Genomic DNA, 18,744 nt, shown 5'->3' on the forward strand with positions numbered 1-18,744 from the left:
TATAACAACTGTTCTTCTTCTTCTTCCATTTCATTGAAATAAATAATGCATTCCAAGCAGAAGCAACGTGCCATTGTTGCATTTTGGTCATCATTGAGTTCTTGATGAAAAAGGGGTGCAGGCTGTTCCACTTCCATAGAAGGCCACAGAATCTTTACAGAGATGACATCTCTGATAAGAGCAACACCTTGTCATTAATTACTCAATGTGAATGGTGTCATCTCTGTAATAGTTTTGTAGCATTTTGTGAATGACAGACATCCTGCACCCCTCCTTTATCAAGAACTCGATGATGGCACTTTGCTTCTGCTTGGAATCCATTATTTATCTGCAATGAAAAATAAGAAGAAGATTGACTAAAGAGGAAGAGCTACTTTAACATTTGAATGACCTATGTAAGTTAGAAAAAAGTTATACCCATTTTGCATTACTTTCGGTACAGCCCTGGTACTTTACCACAGGGCTTGACAAATTTGCTTGGAATTTAGGAGCCAGCTAAAAAAGTTAGGAGCTAGGAATGCGCCCCGTCGAGTTCGCGTGCAGAAGCGAACGCATACATGAGTAGAGCCCGTATATGAAAGCGGTGTTTGCCGCGATTGGTAGAGCGAGAACAATAATACTAGCCCTAGACCTCATATGCAACCTGTAGAATTTTTTAAACGTTGCCTATGGAGATTTTAAAGGGTAAAAGTTTGTCGCCATCTACGAGCGGAGGCAATTTTGAAGCATGACATGTTGGGTATCAATTTACTCGGCGTAACATTATCTTTCACAATATAAAAAAATTGGGCTAACGTTACTGGTGTCTTATTTTTTTAATTAAAAAAAGTGTATTTTTTTTCAAAAAAAGTGTGCTTGTAAGACCGCTGTGCAAATATGGTGTGACAGAAAGTATTGCAACGACCGCCATTTTATTCTCTAGGGTGTTAAAATAATACATATTTATAATGTTTGGGGGTTCTAATTAGAGGGAAGGAGATGGCAGTGAAAACAGACAGGGGAAGCTCTATTAGCATTGCTGGTTGTCTTGTCATACCAACGGCCACCACAAGATGGCACCGGATCACAGAAGGAACCATGGGCCTGCAGAAAGCCGCAAAGCCGCGGCCTCAATTACTGGCCGGCACGGCCCGATGTGATCACGCGGCAGGGGAGGTGGGGGCACACGGAGACGCAGGATACCCCAGCTGTGCCGCCCCAGATGCCAGGTCGCTAATTCTATTGCCAATTGCGACCTGGTGCCGGGGTTTTGTCGAACAATGCTTTACCAATAATAAAACAACTTACCCTGACTGTAGGTGAACCCAGAAGTCTTATATTCTCATTAACTATACCCATGAGATTCTGTATAGTGGGGTCTTCGTACTCAAATCTATGGCTCAGTAGTATGGATACAATTATGTTGGCCACAGCTGCATTAATAATGGTTTCATTGTTAAAGGGCTTCCCTGGAATTTGAACACAAACACAAAATTAGCATTCATTTATTTTATCATTTTTTGGGGACTTAATAACACAGTATAAACTATGGCTCAAGTGGTACATTGTTTTTTCATTCACTCTCAGTAGCTGAGTGGAGTGGCAGGGGTGAAATGAAGGTATTTTCTGCTGGGGAGGACTAGACAATTGATATAAATCTTACCACCATCATGTATAGTCTGAGTTGACATTGTAAATACTCACCTCCATGTGTTTGGAAAACCTGGACCAAGCATTCAGCTTCCTCATTAATCTTGTCTTCTAAAGTCTTCTTCCCCATCCCATATTCCCGTAGTGTGGAAAGTGTGAATTTTCTCATCACCTTCCAATTCTCTCCATTGGAAAAGATGATGCCTAAACATAGAACACATAGAATGTATGCACAGATGATATTTGTGTTTCCTTTGCACATGCCAAATTTCTCATTTACAGGGCTGCAAGTTGCTGCCATTAAACATCAAGTTAAGAGTTGAGCCATACAAGTTAATATTTATAATGATATTTTTAAATCTTTAGATTATCCTTTCTCAATAAGGTTCTAATGGACCCATAGGGCTCCTTCATAGCTTGAGCAGTTGTGGATTGATTTGCTGCCTGATGATGCCTGCTTAGTCCCAATATTAATATCACCTGTTAGAACATCTGACTCAAAACCAGTGGAGCATGTCCTCTTGTCTCTTTAAATAATCAATGATACCCATAATCTTTTTAGCAGCCTGTAAGGGGCATTCCTCCCATTAACTATTAATGTAAGGGGTCCTTCTCCGACTGACCAAAAATTCACCAATACAAGGGAGCCCTTCTCCCACAGACTACCAAAGTAAGGGAGCCCTTTTCTCACTGGCCACCGAATAAAAGGAGTCCATTTGCCACTGACCACAAATGTAAGGGTCCCTTTTTCCACTGACATGTAAACAAACCCTTTTCCCATTGGCCACTAATGTAATAGGCCATTTGTCAAGTCTCTGATGTGAGGCCGAATGGCAGAGAGGGCGCCCCTTCCTGCTAAGTGCAGCGCTCCCCTGCGAGTGATACAGGGGATACGGTGCCCAAAGGTGCACGGGTTGCCAGTAGTGCTGCAACAGGCTGATAAGCAGAATGTAGCTGGGGTGCACTGCGTAGTGATGTCAGTAGCCATGCAAGAAGAAGTCCTGAGTAGGCGTACTGTATGCAGGATAAACCAGGAGCAGGGTTCGCAGCCAGGCCAAAGGTCATATACCAGGAGACAGTCCAAGAGCAAACATGAGCAAGCTGGGTCATAAACAGTGGGCAGTGGATCGAAGAATAGTCAGCCAAGCCAAGGTCAGAGCGAGGAGATAATCGGGATCACAGGTCAAGCCAAAAGCAGAGGTCAAGCCAGGAGTTACAAGGTAAACAGACACAGGAACACAGGAAGCTGACGACAATCCAGCAATTTGGGTCAGACAGTGGCAGCCTTTTATAGGCCAGCAGGGGGATCCACCTGTCACATGATGCGCCTATGGCGGCCATTTCTTCTACTGGCAAGATTGCCAGTACTTCCACGGCCATTTCCCTGACACAGCCTTCGGCCATTTCTTCTACTGCCAAGATTGCCAGTACTTCCACGGCCATTTCCCTGACACAGCCTTCTGCCATTTCTTCTACTGGCAAGGTTGTCAGTACTTCCACAACCATTTCCCTGACACCATTCATACGCTGACTACCAATTTATAAGGGCATTTCTCCTAATAGTCGAACTTATACCATGAACTCTAAATATATAGGTTGCCTGAAAGCTAAACAATTTTTCAGCGGTTTCTTCAGGGTAAAAAAAAAAAAGAGAAAGAGAGCTTCTTTGGACAATATGAGTTGATTGTACTTCATTGAATAGATTAAAAAGTACCATATCCCCTTAGCATTTTATTAAACAGCGGTGCCTTTGGCCTGTCTGAAAATGCATCAGCATGGTTGATAAGAGCATCTTTCACAGCGTCATAACCACAGAGGGCAACCATCTTCTCCATCCCTATTTGGACACCTAGCACTGGACCATATGTCTTGGACAACTGTGAATTGAATGGGAAATAAAATAAAAAAAGGAAAATTTGAACATTTAACCTAAACTTTATAAATTACAATATTTTAGATAAAAAAATCCAGTTGAAAATTAACAAAATCAGTTGTTATGCCCCGTACACACAATCGGACTTGTATGGTTTTTCCGATGCAATTCCGCTCAAGCTTGGTTTGCATACACACGGTCACACAAAAGTTCTCTGAACTTTCGATTGTCAAGAACGCAGTGACGTAAAACACTACGACGAGCCGTGTGAACGGGCATTTGTCTCCCATATGAATCTTGATAATATCTTCAGTTCTGTTTTAGTTTACCAAATGTAGAAACCTTAGAGTAGAAATATGGCTTTCCATTAACTATTACTTAGCTATAAGTGCAGGTACACTTTTGGATTTCTCTCAGTACTCTGCAAATTTTTTAGAAATACCTGTTCATGCTGCCATTGAAGTCCATTCTTTGCAGCTTCCTGTGATTGTGTGACAATAGTGCTGCACTGCTCCTGGATTCAGAGCACAGTTACCACTCTCATGTGAGCGGTGTCTGCACGCACTACACCCAGGATGAAAAAATTTCAGCATTGTCACTGTTTATTTACAAGCCTACAACCTGCTGTCCTACTCACCATTTTCATTTGTTCATATGGTCTCTCAAGCTGATATCAAACTGATGACATCAACACAAGCCAAAAACCTGTCGACTCAGATCTTCTGGCTCAGTAATGTCTATGGAGCTGTTAAGGAGGACAGATATAATGATTGTCTTGTAAGTTATTTTCAACAGGTATGTAGATGTCTTATCACACTCTGCAGCTGATAATTAAAGAATAGAGCCAATGTTTTTTTGTCCCTAATACTCCTATGGATCACAGGAGTGCAGTTCATTATGCTCTCCTGTGACCCATTTTCATCTGACAAGGGGCTAAACCCCTATGTTGCCTGACATCATTGAGCTGGTCCAGGCTCTGAATCGATCCCAACTTTACAGTCGGGATTTGGGAGCCACCATTTACGACTCAGGAGTCACCCAGATACCTGAGCCGGCAGCTGGCTCAGCCTCTCAGCGAGTCACTGAAAGCTTGAGAAAGTCAATCCTGCCACCTACACAGCTCAGTGCTCCAGTAAGCACTGGAGGGGCAGAGAGCCAGGGAGTGATAGTCACTGGCTCTGCTCACTGAAGACTGAAAACCGAGTGATCAGCGGTATTTGATCGCTCAGTTCTCAGTCTTACAAGCCATGATGGACAGATGCAGCATTGGACCAATGCTGCATTCAGCTAGGTGAGTATATATATATATTTTTTTTTTTTAAGAAGCCACACATCTTTTTTAAAGCCACACAGCACTAAATCCTAACACCAGACAAAACTTTTTTTTTCACTTTTTTTATAGGTGAGATGGGACATGAAGACACTTAAAAACCTGAAATTGTTATCATAATCACCAAATAAAACTTTATGAAACAAAAAAAAAAAACCTGATAAATATTCCACCCTTTCCTGGTTCGTCCAAAAATAAAAAAATAAGTAGGGACAAGCAATGTCTTACCTCTATATAGGTCTTATGAGGTTTATGCATGTTTATACTGAGCACATTTCCGATGATTGGCAGTGGTCTGGGTCCAGGGGGGAAATTTTTGTACTTGTCTTCCTTCGTACTGCTGTATACAAGGGCCAAGAAGAGGATCACAGCAACTGACAGAAGAATCGTCACAGGGTCAGCCGGAAACATTTTCCTAATATCTACAGTGGAGGAACAAAGACATTATAAGTGAATTACAAAGCAAACAAATACTAAGCTCTTCTTAGAATAACAAATTGTAAAAGCCAATCATAGGCGTGGTGCGTTTGATCTGTTATGATGGAATAGATGTACATGTGTTGTACACAAGACATAGTATGTAATCTAGTTATTGAACAACTGCCAAGTTCAAGTGTCCTATACTTGATAACAAACTTCCTTTAATGAGAACAAGAGACAAAGCCTGCCATTTACAGTTATGGCAAGTAAAAAAACGACCTGTATCTGTTCATGTTTTTAGATGCATGGTTTAAAAGATTAATAGGGATGGGCCGAATGACCCCCTGTTCGGAACCGAATAATGAACCCCATTGAAGTCTAAGGGACCTGAATGTGAAAAATCAAAAGTTCCCCTTTTGACAGCTTATATGCAAGTAATTGGGCATACAATGGTTATGGTGGCCTGGGTACTGTCCTGGGAGACATGTATCAATTAAAACAAAATTTGTAAAGGTCATTTTTAAATGAGCTGTGATTTATTGATGCTTAAAGTGAAAGTATAGAAATTAAAAATTCCTTTCAATATAGTGCCTGGGGGATCCCCTTATTCCACCTGTAAAGTAGAACATATGTACTGTGTATAGAAGCTGCTGCAGCAATAATTGTATTTATAAAGAAAATAAATTAACATTTTCCCTGTAAGCTTTCTTTATTTTGTAAACAACGGCTTGGGGAGCCAGTTTGTATGATGAGGCCACAATGTAGTGCACTGGGAACAAGACTAGAGATATTTTGTATAAATTCTGGTGTCTCTTCCATAGACTTTCAATTTCTACTTCTGTAACAGGTGCAGGAAAATTGTTCTTTGGGTGTCGGTGGCGCCTTCACACCATAACCCTATAGAGGTACTCTTGATGAAAGCAAGAATTGACCTTGCTGTCAAAAACTGCAATGATATGCACCTGTCAAACAGGTATGAAAAGATTGTTCTTTGGGTATTGGTGGTGCCTTAACACCGTAACCCTATAGAGGTACTCTTGATGAAAGCAAGAATTGGACTTGCTGTCAAAATTTATAATGATATGCACCTGTCAAACAGGTGCAAAAAAAATTGTTCTTTGGGTGTTGGTGGTGCCTTCACACTGTAACCCTGTAGAGGTACTCTTGATAAAAGCAAGAATTGGCCTTGCTGTCAAAAATTGCAATGATATTCACCTGTCAAACAGGTGCAGAAGGATGGTTCTTTGAGTGTCGGTGGAGCCTTCACATCATACTGTGCACCAGTCTCTGCTTGGCTAATGGAGGATGAGGACGGTTTAGTATGAAAAAACCTCTTGGGTTGGGATTATGGGGCAACAAAAACAAATTATATAGAAAAATATAGATTTATTAATACAAAAATATCATTGTATACAATACATATATATGTTATATTGCAAACATTAAAATCATGAAATAACTGAATGATGAACAGAAGATACAATAGCCAAATAAAAGAGTACTGGTATAGTATTTTAGAGTACATTAAGGCTATAACCGGGGAAATGATCCCTCAAAATGACTGGAATGTGTTATTCTACGGGAACAATAAAACTAAGAAACAAAACAAGAAACTTTGGTCTCTCCCCTGCTCAATGCTGCAAAGGCCCTGATCCCCAAAAAAATGGCTTCAAGTGGGGAAGCCATCTATAAAAGAATGGATACAGAGGGTAGATTAAATATCTGAGATGGAGTACCTTTGCTGCAGAGAGCAGGGAACGGAAGAAAGGCATCGATTAATTTGGAAGAAATTGCATGTGTTTAAGCAAACAGAGATATACGCAGCAGCCCTGATAGAAATGGAAGCAACTGAAAAAGGTATAAATGGCAAAAATACCGGATCTTAAGGAGGAAGGGGGTATGGTAAATAGGATGTTTTGCTATATAAAAAAAATAAATAAATCACACTGTATGTGAAAATATTCTATTTTAAAAATAAAGCAAAGATTTATTAAACAAAAAGAAGATACAATAGCCAGAATTCAAAACCTCCAGATGATCTGGGGACAGTCGAACAATGGCTTTATCCAACCACATTTCAAACAATTAAAAGATAGTTCTTCCTCAGGGATATTAATTTGTATCTTTGTCTATAATAAATCAAAGAAAAAATCATTTAATACAACATATATTGGTTCACCCACAAGGTGTAAAATAATGGGTGACTCACTTCATTACATTCATTAGAGGATATATACTTCCCATGGAGATCACAACGCTGCTATAGCCTCTCCTTGTATGATCTCTCTCTGCGCCTCCAAAAATGCCTGATCCCTTATGGGAGGTTCTCATCCAAGAAATAGGAAGATGGGATCAGTTATCCATTAGCTTTGTGATGTGTTTTAGAATGTTAGGTTAGTTAGCTGAGTATAGGTCTGATAAAGAGGCTCTAAGGTGAATCGCTAAAAACGGCATTGACACCATGGCCCATGTGAAGGGTAGTGCTATTTTAGCTGATGTTAATTCTATTGTTGAAAGCTATATGTTTAAAGCAATACATTTCTTGGGGTGTATCTCTAATCCTGATATGGTAGCAAGTTTGTTAAGAATGGGTATTAGATTTGGGCCTGAGGCTTGGGGGGATGATAGGAATGATAAGATATTGTCTGCGAATAAGCCAAGTTTATGTTGGATTCCACCTAGTTCTATTCCAGTGATAGTTGGATCTAGTCTAAGGTATTGGGCTAAGGGTTCTATTAAAAGGGCAAATGGTAAGGGGGAAAGTGGGCAGCCCTGACGTGTGCCTCTCTCTATATTAAAATATTCATATTTATAGCCTGCGTATTTTACATAAGCTTGGCGTTTGTTATACAGGTGAAACTCAAAAAATTTGAATATCGTGCAAAAGTTCATTTATTTCACTAATGCAACTTAAAAGGTGAAACTAATATATGAGATAGACTCATTACATGCAAAGCAAGGTAGTTCAAGACGTGATTTGTCATAATTGTAATTATTATGGCTTACAGCTCATGAAAACCCCAAATCCACAATCTCAGAAAATTTACATATTGTGAAAAGGTGCAATATTCTAGGCTCAAAGTGTCCCACTCTAATCAGCTAATTAAGCCATAACACCTGCAAAGGGTTTCTGAGCATTTAAATGGTCTCTCAGTCTGGTTCAGTAGGAATCACAATCATGGGAAAGACTGCTGACCTGACAGTTGTGCAGAAAATCATCATTGACACCCTCCATACGGAGGGAAAGCCTCAAAATGTAATTGCAAAATAAGTTGGATGTTCCCAAAGTGCTGTATCAAAGCACATTAATAGAAAGTTATGTGGGAGGGAAAAGTGTGGAAGAAAAAGGTGCACAAGCAGCAGAGATGACCGCAGCCTGGAGAGGATTGTCAGGAAAAGGCCATTTAAAAGTGTTGGGGACTTTCACAAGGAGTGGACTGAGGCTGGAGTCAGAGCATCAAGAGACACCACACACAGACGGATCCTGGACATGGGCTTCAAATGTCGGATTCCTCTTGTTAAGCCACTCCTGAACAACAAACGTTTTACCTGGGCTAAAAAAAAAAAAAAAAAAAAACACACACACCTGGTCTGTTGCTCAGGGGTCCAAAGTCCTCTTTTCTGAGCAGAGCAAATGTTGCATCTCATTTGGAAACCAAGGGCCCAGAGTATGGAGGAAGAATGGAGAGGCACACACTGCAAGATGCTTGAAGTCCAGTGTGAAGTTTCCACAGTCTGTGTTGATTTGGTAGAGCCATGTCTTCTGCTGGTGCTGATGTTGGTCCACTGTGCTTCATTAAGTCCAGAGTAAACGCAGCCGTCTACCAGGAGATTTCGGAGCACTTCATGCTTCCTTCCACAGACAAGCTCTATGGGGATGCTGACTTAATTTTCCAGCAGGACTTGGCCCCTGCCCACACTGCCAAGAGCACCAAAACTTGGTTCAATGACCGTGGGGTTACTGTGCTTGATTGGCCAGCAAACTCGCCTGACCTGAACCCCATAGAGAATCTATGGGGCATTGCCAAGAGAAAAATGAGAGACACGAGACCGAACAATGCAGAAGAGCTGAGGGCCGCTATTGAAGCATCCTGGTCTTCCATAACACCTCAGCAGTGCCACAGACTGATCACTTCCATGCTTCGCCACATTGAGCCACTAATTGCTGAAAAAGTGGCCCAAACCAAGTACATATGCATGCTTCTACTTTTCAGAGGTCTGATATTGTTCTATGTACAATCCTTGTTTTATCGATTGCATGTAATATTCTAATTGACTGAGATTGTGGATTTGGGGTTTTTATGAGCTGTAGGCCATAATCATCACAATTATGACAAATCACGGCTTGAACTATTTTGCTTTGCATGTAATGAGTCTCTCTCATATATTAGTTTCACCTTTTAAGTTGCATTAGTGAAATAAATGAACTTTTGCACAATATTCTAATTTTTCGAGTTTCACCAGTAGAGAGCTGGTATCTAACTAGTGAAGTGGGGAGCGAATCCCCATTTCTGGAGAGTGTAGTGTAAGTATGGCCAGGTTACTTAACCACTTCAGCCCCGGACTATTTCGCTGGCCAAAGACCAGGCCACTTTTTGCGATTCGGCACTGCGTCGATTTAACTGACAATAGCGTGGTTGTGCGACGTGGCTCCCAAACAAAATTGACGTCCTTTTTTCCCCCACAAATAGAGCTTTATTTTGGTGGTATTTGATCACCTCTGTGTTCCGGCAAGCAGTTAATCAAAGGCTTTTCTAATGTCTAGAGACAGGAATCATGTAGGAATGCATATTTTTTGGGCTATATATGCCAAAAGGGTAGCTCGACGGACATTATCGCTTGCTTGCCTCTTTGGCATAAATCAACTTGGTCGTTGTGTATAATTTTGCCAATTATCTTGTTGAGGCGGATAGCTATAATTTTTGCTAAGATTTTAATGCCCTGATTTAAGAGGGAGATGGGATGGAAGTTCATGCAGGATGTGTTATCTGATTGGGGTTTGGGGATCATGCAAATAATTGATAGTAATGATTCGCATCTAAAGGAATAGCCATCTATTAGGGTATTGAATGCGTCCCCTAAAATAGGAGAAAGGGTTTCAGAAAACGTTCTGTAGTATAGGGCTGAGAAACCATCTGGGCCAGGCCTCTTGTTTATTTTCAGTTCTTTTATGGTTTTTCAAGATATCCACTGTAATGTGTTCTTCAAGCAAGATTTTTTGTGTGTGAGTTTAGTAAGATTTATTTTAGAGAATAAGTTATCAACATCGGTCTGATTAAATTCTTTTGATTCTGAATACAATGATGTTAAATATTTACGGAATTTTTGAATGATTTTTAAAAAAAATTATTTATCACCAGAAAGCCAGTCCTCGCGGACCTTCAACATACAATTTTTTCACAGTAGATACAACAGTTCTCGTACATTGGTAAAATAACAAGTGTGAAGCTAATGTCACTGACACATTACAGCGTGCATGTTAGAATATAACTAGATCTCGGTGAGGGAGTGTCTGTCGAGGCGATGAGTACTTCCTCGTGCCACGATGCTGGGGTCCGATCGGACCGGCCTCTATAACCGTTTTCCGTTTTCAGAGTAGAGAGGGATGGAATAGGGGTTAGATAGTAAATTAGAAGAGAGCAGGGAGGGAGGCAGGGAGGAGAGGGCGGGGGAGGGGGGGAGGGGGTAGGGGGGGGGAACTGCCCGAGCAGGGCTAGTGTAAGGCGCCCCCAAGGGGCGTAATGTATTTCTATGTCAATCCTGGACAGACTGTTTGTCAAAAGGAGCAGGCATTAAACCTGTGGGTGCGTAGATGGTTGGCAGTCGGTCTCTCTGAGCTGTTGTCCTTCCTCTGAGTACTTGAAGATGTTGTACATCTGCCAAGTCTCAGAGTACGTCTCCTGTCGCTGTTGGCTGGAGAGGATGAGGTCTTCCATTTGACTGATCTCGTCTACTTTGTTTAGCCAGAGAGAGATAGTCGGGGGTGAGGGGATTTCCAGCGGAGAGGTACGCAGGCTCTGGCTGCGTCCAAAAGGTGATGCACCACCGACTTTTTATAAGACCCAGGTGGTATATTAGTTGCCTGTAAGAGGAAATAAGCCGGGTCATCCGGCACTGTGTACCCCGTAAACTTTTGGGTGATCCGGCGTACCTCTCCCCAGAAGCCCCTGATCCGTGGGCAATCCCAGAACACATGGAGTAGGGTGCCCTTCTCCTGCTGGCATCTCCAGCAGGTGTCGGTAGTGTTGGGAAATAGCTTATTTAGGAGATCTGGGGTTCTGTACCAGCGAGTAAGGACCTTGTAATTTGTCTCCTGAGTTTTTGCGCATAAAGATGACTTATGTGCGAAGCGGAGTATGTTCTGTCTTTTGGTGGGTGAGAACAGTGTGTTCAGGTCTCTCTCCCATTTTGTCAGGGCCGGGATTCGATAGTCTCCCGGGGGGGCGATCAGCATGGCGTATAGTAGGGACAGAGCATGTGGGAGCACTCCCGTCTCTTCGCATAACTCCTCCAGTTCTGTCAATGGCCCCTGTCCGGTTGGGGGGGCCGGAATGGAACTCAAAAAATGAGTCAGTTGGCTCGCCCTCAAAAAGTCTAGGCGGTAGGCACCCCCAGGGTCTGTCAATTCGGTTGCTGATTTCCACCGTCCGCCTGAGCTAAAGTGAGACGCCTGATAGAGGCCCGCCTTCCCCAGGTCCAGAAACCTCCCATCTCGTAGGCCTGGGCCAAAGAGTGGATGTCCAATAATGGGTCTGAGGGGGGAGTTTCCAGAGGTCAGGGAAAATTGGGCGAAAAGGTCGGAGCACACTTTAATCGTGGTCCCCACAAGTGGGTGGCGTGTAACTGTGGGGGGGAGCGAGGCAGAGCACCACGGGGCGCGATGTAAGGGGATCTCTGTCTGGCCCTGTTCAACCTGTGTCCACAGCTTATTGTGTCCGTGTCGGCACCAGTCAATTAGTCTAACCAGGTGTGTTGAGCGGTAGTACATCCGGATGTCCGGTAGGGCTAGGCCTCCATGTAATTTGGGGAGGGAGAGGACTGTTCTGCATATCCGTGACCTTTTCCCCGCCCAGAGAAACAGGTTGAACGTAGAATGAACCTGCTTAAAGTAGCTCCCCGGGATGGAAATCGGGAGGGCCTGGAGGAGGTACAGGAACTTGGGCAAAATTGTCATCTTTAAGATGTTGCATCTGCCCACCCAGGAGTGTAGTCCCCCAGTCCACTGAGTCAGCAGTTTCCGAACCTCTGTCAGGAGGGGGGGAAAGTTCAACTGAAATAGGCGTGCGAATGTAGGGGGGATGTACGTTCCTAAATATTTTAGTGCGACTGCCGTCCACTTCAGGCTGAAGGCAGCCTTGAGTTGGGCTAGCCGTTGCTGTGGAATCCCAATGCCCATGGCCTCTGACTTTGTATAGTTGATTTTAAGGTTGGAGAGGTTACCGTAAATCTCGAATTCCCGGAATAGGGCCGGGAGGGAGGTGTCAGGTTCCGTAAGGGTGAAGAGCAGGTCGTCTGCGTACGCGGAGACTTTGTGGTGTGCCTTTGTGGTAGCTACACCCTTAATATCAGGGTTCAGCCGCACATGACACAGAAAAGGCTCCAGTGACAGTGCGAACAGGAGGGGTGACAGGGGACATCCCTGTCTCGTCCCGTTGGCAATTGGGAAGGGCTCCGATAGAACCCCGTTGGCCCTTACCCTTGCCGTCGGTCCGTTATAGACCGCCGATACCCAGCAACTCATCCTATCGCCCAGACCTATGTGCTCCAGAGTAGACATCATGAACCGCCAGTCCACCCGGTCAAATGCCTTTTCGGCATCCGTTCCCACAAACAGACTAGGTGTCTTACTGGCTGAGACTATATGTAGGAGGTTAAGCACCTTGATAGTGTTGTCGCGGGCATCCCTAGTGGGCACGAAGCCCACCTGGTCTAGGTGGATCAGCTGTGGAAGATGACTCTATAGTCTAGATGCCAAAATTTTAGTGAACAGTTTAAGGTCCGTGTTAAGGAGGGAAATGGGGCGGTAGCTACCGCAGAGGGCCAGGTCTTTATCTGCTTTTAAGATTACGGATATTTGGGCTTGCAGTGTGGTGGCGTGGAAGGGCTTCCCTGAGCCTATTTCATTGAACAGCTTTGTCATATGCTGTCCCACGGATGGTAGCACTGCTCTATAGTATGCTGTGGTGAGTCCATCAGGACCTGGGGCTTTACCCGGTTTAGCGCTTTTCAATGCAAGTTGGATCTCCGATAGTGTAATGGGAGCCTCCAGATTGTCCCGATCCTCAGCAGAAAGAGAGGGCATAAGGGATGTGGCGATATAGTCCCGTAACGAGTCTGGGGGCGCCGGGGGTTTGGTCAAATTATATAGGGAGCTATAGAAATTCCTGAATTTGCGTGAGATCTGTTGTGGGGTGGACTGTTTCTGTCCTTTTGGGGATAGTACATGTGGGATATATGAGGCCAGGCGGCGCGAGCGCAAACGTGTTAGCCAGCAATCTGCCGCATTTATTGCCCGATTCGTATGTGTATCGTCGGCAAGTCTGCAGTGCCGCTTTGGCTTTAAAGTGCATGAGGTCCGTGACCTGTGAGCGGATGATATCAAGTTCTGCTCCAGTCTGTCTGTTCGGGTTTATTTTGTGTGTGGATTCTAGGCTCTGCAGTCTAGTAAGGAGCGAAGTCAGTTGTGCCGAACGCTCTTTCTTCAGCCGCGCGCCGTGCTTTATGAGCACTCCCCGGATCACCGCCTTATGGGCCTCCCACACTACTCCCACGTCACTGTCAGGGGAGCTGTTAGTGGAAAAATAGTGTCCCAGTTCCGTGGTCACCTCTGTCATCACGTCAGTGTTCTGCAAGAGACCTTCGTTAAGACGCCACATAGGTCTCTGTCCCCCGTTTAGGTCGGATATGGAGTACCTCAAGGTGACTGGGGCGTGGTCGGACCACGTGATTGAGCCAATGGCAATGTCCTGGATCGCGTCTAATTGTCCGTGTGGGATAAGGAAGTAGTCGAGTCTCGAGTATGTTTGGTGTGGTTTAGAGAAAAAAGTGTAATCCCTGTCTCCAGGGTGCAAGAGGCGCCAGGCGTCTATCAGTTGCATTGAGTGCAGGGTAGTGTCGATACGCTTCTGTGTGTCTCGGGTCAGGGAAGTCTTCCCAGTGGACGTGTCTTCAGTCAGAATCAGGGATACGTTTAGGTCACCTCCCAGTATCAAATGTCCCTCAGTGAAACGTCGGTGCTGTATCAGGGTTTTCTTATGGAAAACATCCTGCTGGGTGTTAGGTTCATAAAGATTAGCGAATGTCACCGTTTTGTCCCCTACTCTGCCCTTCAGGAAGAGGAATCGCCCTCCACCGTCTGTCATGGTGTCCAGGGGTGTCCAAGGCACCCTCACAGAGATGAGGACCGAGACTCCCCTGGACTTAGCTTCTGTATATTGAGAGTGGTATGTCGTGGGGTAGAACCTGTTTTTTAGAAGCGGTAGGTTAGACTTCTTAAAATGTGTCTCCTGAAGGAGTACCACATCAGCTTTCGCGCGACGCATGTCCTGCAGTAGCATGCGTCTTTTTTCAGGGGTGTTCAGGCCCTTGACATTAAACGATATGACTGTGAGCGAGTCCATGCTCATGCAGTGGCGGGGGGGAGGGGAGGGTGAGCGGGTGTGTCCAAGTGCGGGGCGACTGCCGTCTCCCTACCGCAGCGTGGGGTGAAGGACTAGGGACGGGGGAAGGGTGGGGGGTGGAAAGAGAAGGGGGGGTAGTGGAGTAGAGGGAGAGGGGAAGGTAGTTAGAAGAAATTTAGATAAATAGAAAAAGAGCTCAAAGGGTCGGCTCCAGGTGGGGCCTTCAAGAAGCTTCTATTAAGATAGCTAAATCAGCTATAAGCACTCTCTGGGGAATTCCCAGGAAACGAGCGCAACCCTAATTGGGGGAGATGGGCTAGACAGGGGCAGGAGTTGAGCTCCCGACCCTCCCCACCCAATCCCGGCCAAGTTCTGTATAGCATGTAAAAACATATAACATAACATAACCCAGCATTGTCTAGCCTAGGCAACAATAACAATATCACAGGCATCAATAGGAGCAGTTTAAACATATACAACTAGGTAAGGCAACATGGTGCAAAAAGTGCAAATTAGGTACCCAGAGGTGTGTCTAGCTTAGGGTCCCGGACGACCTTCTCCTGAGGCCAAGAGTCAGACCATCTCTCATATCCCAAGCCCCCCACCACTGTCGCTTGACGGGTAACCAGTGACCTCCCCCACCACCCGGCCCCCGCCGCAATCGGAGGATGTGCAAATAGTAATACTGTCCCCCCCGCCTAGAAGTGCAATCTCCATCCGGAGCCCCCCCCCCATCCCCAGGACCCATGTCCCCCTCTATGTGAGGGAATGTCAAACCTGAGCTTCATGACCTCAGTTCCCTATGTCGCGTCCAGCATCTCGTCCTGTAAGGAGATCGCAAAATCAGTAGCCTCAGTTCCCTGCAATGGACGGGCTGAAGCCTCAGGAAGTCGTCCCAGTGACAAGTGAGGGGCGAGAGGGGGGGGGGGCGAAACGAATCCGCACCTCCGGGCTGGCAAAAAAAAATAAGGAAGAGCCAAAAAAGAGGGGCTTGTTCAGTCCAGCGGTCCCGGAGCTGGGGGGGGGGGGAGCAGCCCCCCAAAACATCAGGGGGGGAGGGCCGCCAGGGGCCTCAAAAACAGGCAATGACCCGGTAACGGGGCGGCCGTGAGCGGTGTAAGCAGGGAGGTGGGGGGGAAGCCCCCCCTCAGGGGATCGCCTCCGGCACATGGCAGTCTCCGGGTGTCCTAGGGAGGGCGATAGCGGGGTGGGGGCAGTGGAAGTGTCCGGTGGGGGGGTGGTGTGTGGCAGGGATGATGAGCCGGTCAGTGCGGGAGGCCTGAAAGTGCGGCCTATGGCCTACTCACGTGCTCCACCTCGGGCCGAGTTGCGTCGCCGCCTGCCTCTCTGTGGACGTGGCAAGAAGGGTCCCCTGTAGGCTGGAGCTCCCGAGCGTCCGGTTTGGCGGGGAAAGAACTGCAGCCAGTCCGGAACTTGGATGGGTTCAGAGCCCAGGAAGCGGAAGAGGGCCGGGAGATCCGATGCGTTCTGGAGGGTGAAAGCCTCTGCATCCTTCCGAAAGGTGACCGCCAGTGGGTATCCCCACCGGTATGTGTGACCCGTCTGCTTGGCAAGATCCAAGACGGGGCGTAGTAGGGCTCTGCGGCGGAGAGTCGCTCTGGAGAGGTCGGGTAAGATCCGGATCTGCGCCCCCTCTGCCTCGATGTCCTCCAGGTCCCACGCTCGCCGGAGGATGGCCTCTTTCTGGGAGTATCGGTGAAGACGGAACACTATGTCGCGCGGCCTGTCTTGGTCTACAGGCTTAGGCCCAAGCGCTCTATGCGCTCTATCCAACAGGATCACCGCCTCTGGATCGCCAAGGACGTTGCGGAAGATCCCGGTCACTTTGGCCCCGACATCCTCTGCATCCACCGATTCGGGCACACCGCGGAGCCGTAGATTACAGCGGCGGCTTCTGTCCTCCACATCCTCCAGGTGGAGCTGTAAGGTGATGGCCGCCTCTCTGTGTTGATCTCGGGCCTGTTCCAGTGCCGCCACCCGATCTGTAAGGGAGGATACAGACTCCTCACCCGAGGCCACTCGGTCGGTAAGCGTGGAGACCTCTCCTCTCACCTCCTGTATATCTCTCCTGTGTGTCTCCTCCAGCTTGAGTATCAAGGCCTCAATGTCCGTTCGGGTGGGTAAGGCCTGAAGCAGGGCCTTAATGTCCGGGTCCATGCCAGCTGGCTCCGGTGCCTGGAGGTCAGGCATCTCCTCTTGTGGGGGGTTCTCCGGGGGTTCCTGGTCGAATGTGAACCAGTCCTCCGATCCACTGGGGCCCGGTTCCTGAAAGTGCGGGTCTTCCACAGCACCACGTGCGGGCTCTCGTGCCTCCGGTAGGCCCAGGTCGGGGGTGGTCTCCTGCAGGGTCTTGAAATATTTTTGTATTTCGCCCGTGACCTTCCCGGACGGGGTGCCTTTCGTTGTTGCTCTGGTCCCGTATCGTTTGGTGGGGTTCATGCCGGTTTAAAGGCGTTTTTTGGCCAGAATTGGGGGATCAGGCCGGGAGCTCCGGTGGAAAGCAGCTTCACTCAGCCATGTCCAGGCCACGCCCCTTTTTGAATGATTTTAAGAGGGTTACTAGTGTAAGTGTTGTTTGATAGTTTACGTCGTATTGGGTTGGATTGTCTGTCAATGGATTTCAGTGCTCGTGCCAGGAGGGTAATAGGTTTATTTGATTTCATGTAAAATGCATGTTTTGATCTGCGTAGTTTCTTATCTGCTGATTCTGTTAGGAATAAATCATATTCCAATTTTTCTTTTTTCCCAATTGTGCTCTTGATGTAGGGGTGGGTTTGCTTGGTTTCTAATTTACGTGTGTAGAGCACAGAAAAAGACACCTGTCGTGGACATTCCATTACTGTTACATTCACTATACACCCCTAGGATGGCGGAGGAGCCACCAGGTAACGTGCCACCCAAACAAACCAGCAGCTCTTTCGGGGGTAGTGCTACACGTGCAAGAATATTACATTCTCTTTTGATCAGTGCCATTTGTCTTTGGATCATTCCACGCACCACTGGCTTGTGTGCTTCCCATAAGGTAAGCGGAGATATGTCAGGATTAGTGTTATATTCTAGATAGCCCTTTATACCTTGTTCAATTATAGGCTATAGGTGGGGCTCTTGAGTACAATGTCAGTGAGATACCACGTCGAATCGTGAGCTTTCGGGATGGTAGAGGATAAAGTGGTGAAAACTGCAAAGTGGTCTGACCAGGGCACGGGGATTATGCTAGATGCAAGTACTTCAGGTATCATAGCTGTAGTTAGAAAAATGTGGTCTATACGGGTGGATATCTTATGTGGCTGTGAATAGTAGGTAAGTATCTTTTGGATGAATTACATTCTCTCCAAGAGTCTACTAAATTATATCGAGAGAGTAGTTTTGAAAATGATCGGTTGCTTGAGTTACGAGAAGGAATATAGGGCGACTTGTCGAGAAATGGAAGGAGGACTTGGTTGGAGTCACCACATATGATGACTTTACCCATTTTATGGGCATTTACCACTTGTGATAAGTATGATAGAAATGAGGTTGGCTGTTTGTTAGGGGCGTAGTATGATACTATTGTTACCGCATTGTCCATGATATGACCAGTGAGTATTAGATATCGCCCCTCATGGTTTTTAATTTCTGACTGGATTAGGAATGGGGTAGATCTGTGAAAGGCTATACGGGTTCCTCCCCTTTTGGCGCTGACCGGGGCTGTAAAGACTTGTGGATAGAAAGGGCTCATATACTTTGGAGTAGAATTCCCTGCAAAGTGAGTTTTCTGTAGGCATATTATTTAGGCTTTCTTAGCTTGAAAGGAACAAAATGCTTTGGTTATTTTCTGTGGTATGTTGAATCCCTGAACATTCAGGGAAAGA

At 45.9% G+C, this 18,744-nt stretch overlaps 1 protein-coding gene across 3 annotated transcripts in view; it reads right to left on the reverse strand.

Annotated features, from left to right (window-relative positions):
- LOC120936149 (cytochrome P450 2K4-like) overlaps window positions 1-18,744 on the reverse strand; it is a 142,725-nt gene that overhangs the window by 49,500 nt on the left and 74,481 nt on the right. For 2 of the 3 annotated variants that reach the window (XM_040348291.1, XM_040348289.1), the window contains 4 exons: window positions 5,061-5,254; window positions 3,344-3,506; window positions 1,684-1,833; window positions 1,288-1,448 (listed from right to left, as the gene is read on the reverse strand). The exons of the other annotated variant lie outside the window; for it this stretch is intronic. In XM_040348291.1, the coding sequence (XP_040204225.1) occupies window positions 1,288-1,448; window positions 1,684-1,833; window positions 3,344-3,506; window positions 5,061-5,243 (657 nt within the window). In that variant the 5' untranslated portion in view covers window positions 5,244-5,254. The remainder of the gene's footprint in view (window positions 1-1,287; window positions 1,449-1,683; window positions 1,834-3,343; window positions 3,507-5,060; window positions 5,255-18,744) is intronic. 3 annotated transcript variants of the gene reach the window in all.

Source organism: Rana temporaria, chromosome 4 (genome assembly GCF_905171775.1).
Source record: "Rana temporaria chromosome 4, aRanTem1.1, whole genome shotgun sequence".
In the NCBI taxonomy this organism is placed as follows: domain Eukaryota; kingdom Metazoa; phylum Chordata; class Amphibia; order Anura; family Ranidae; genus Rana; species Rana temporaria.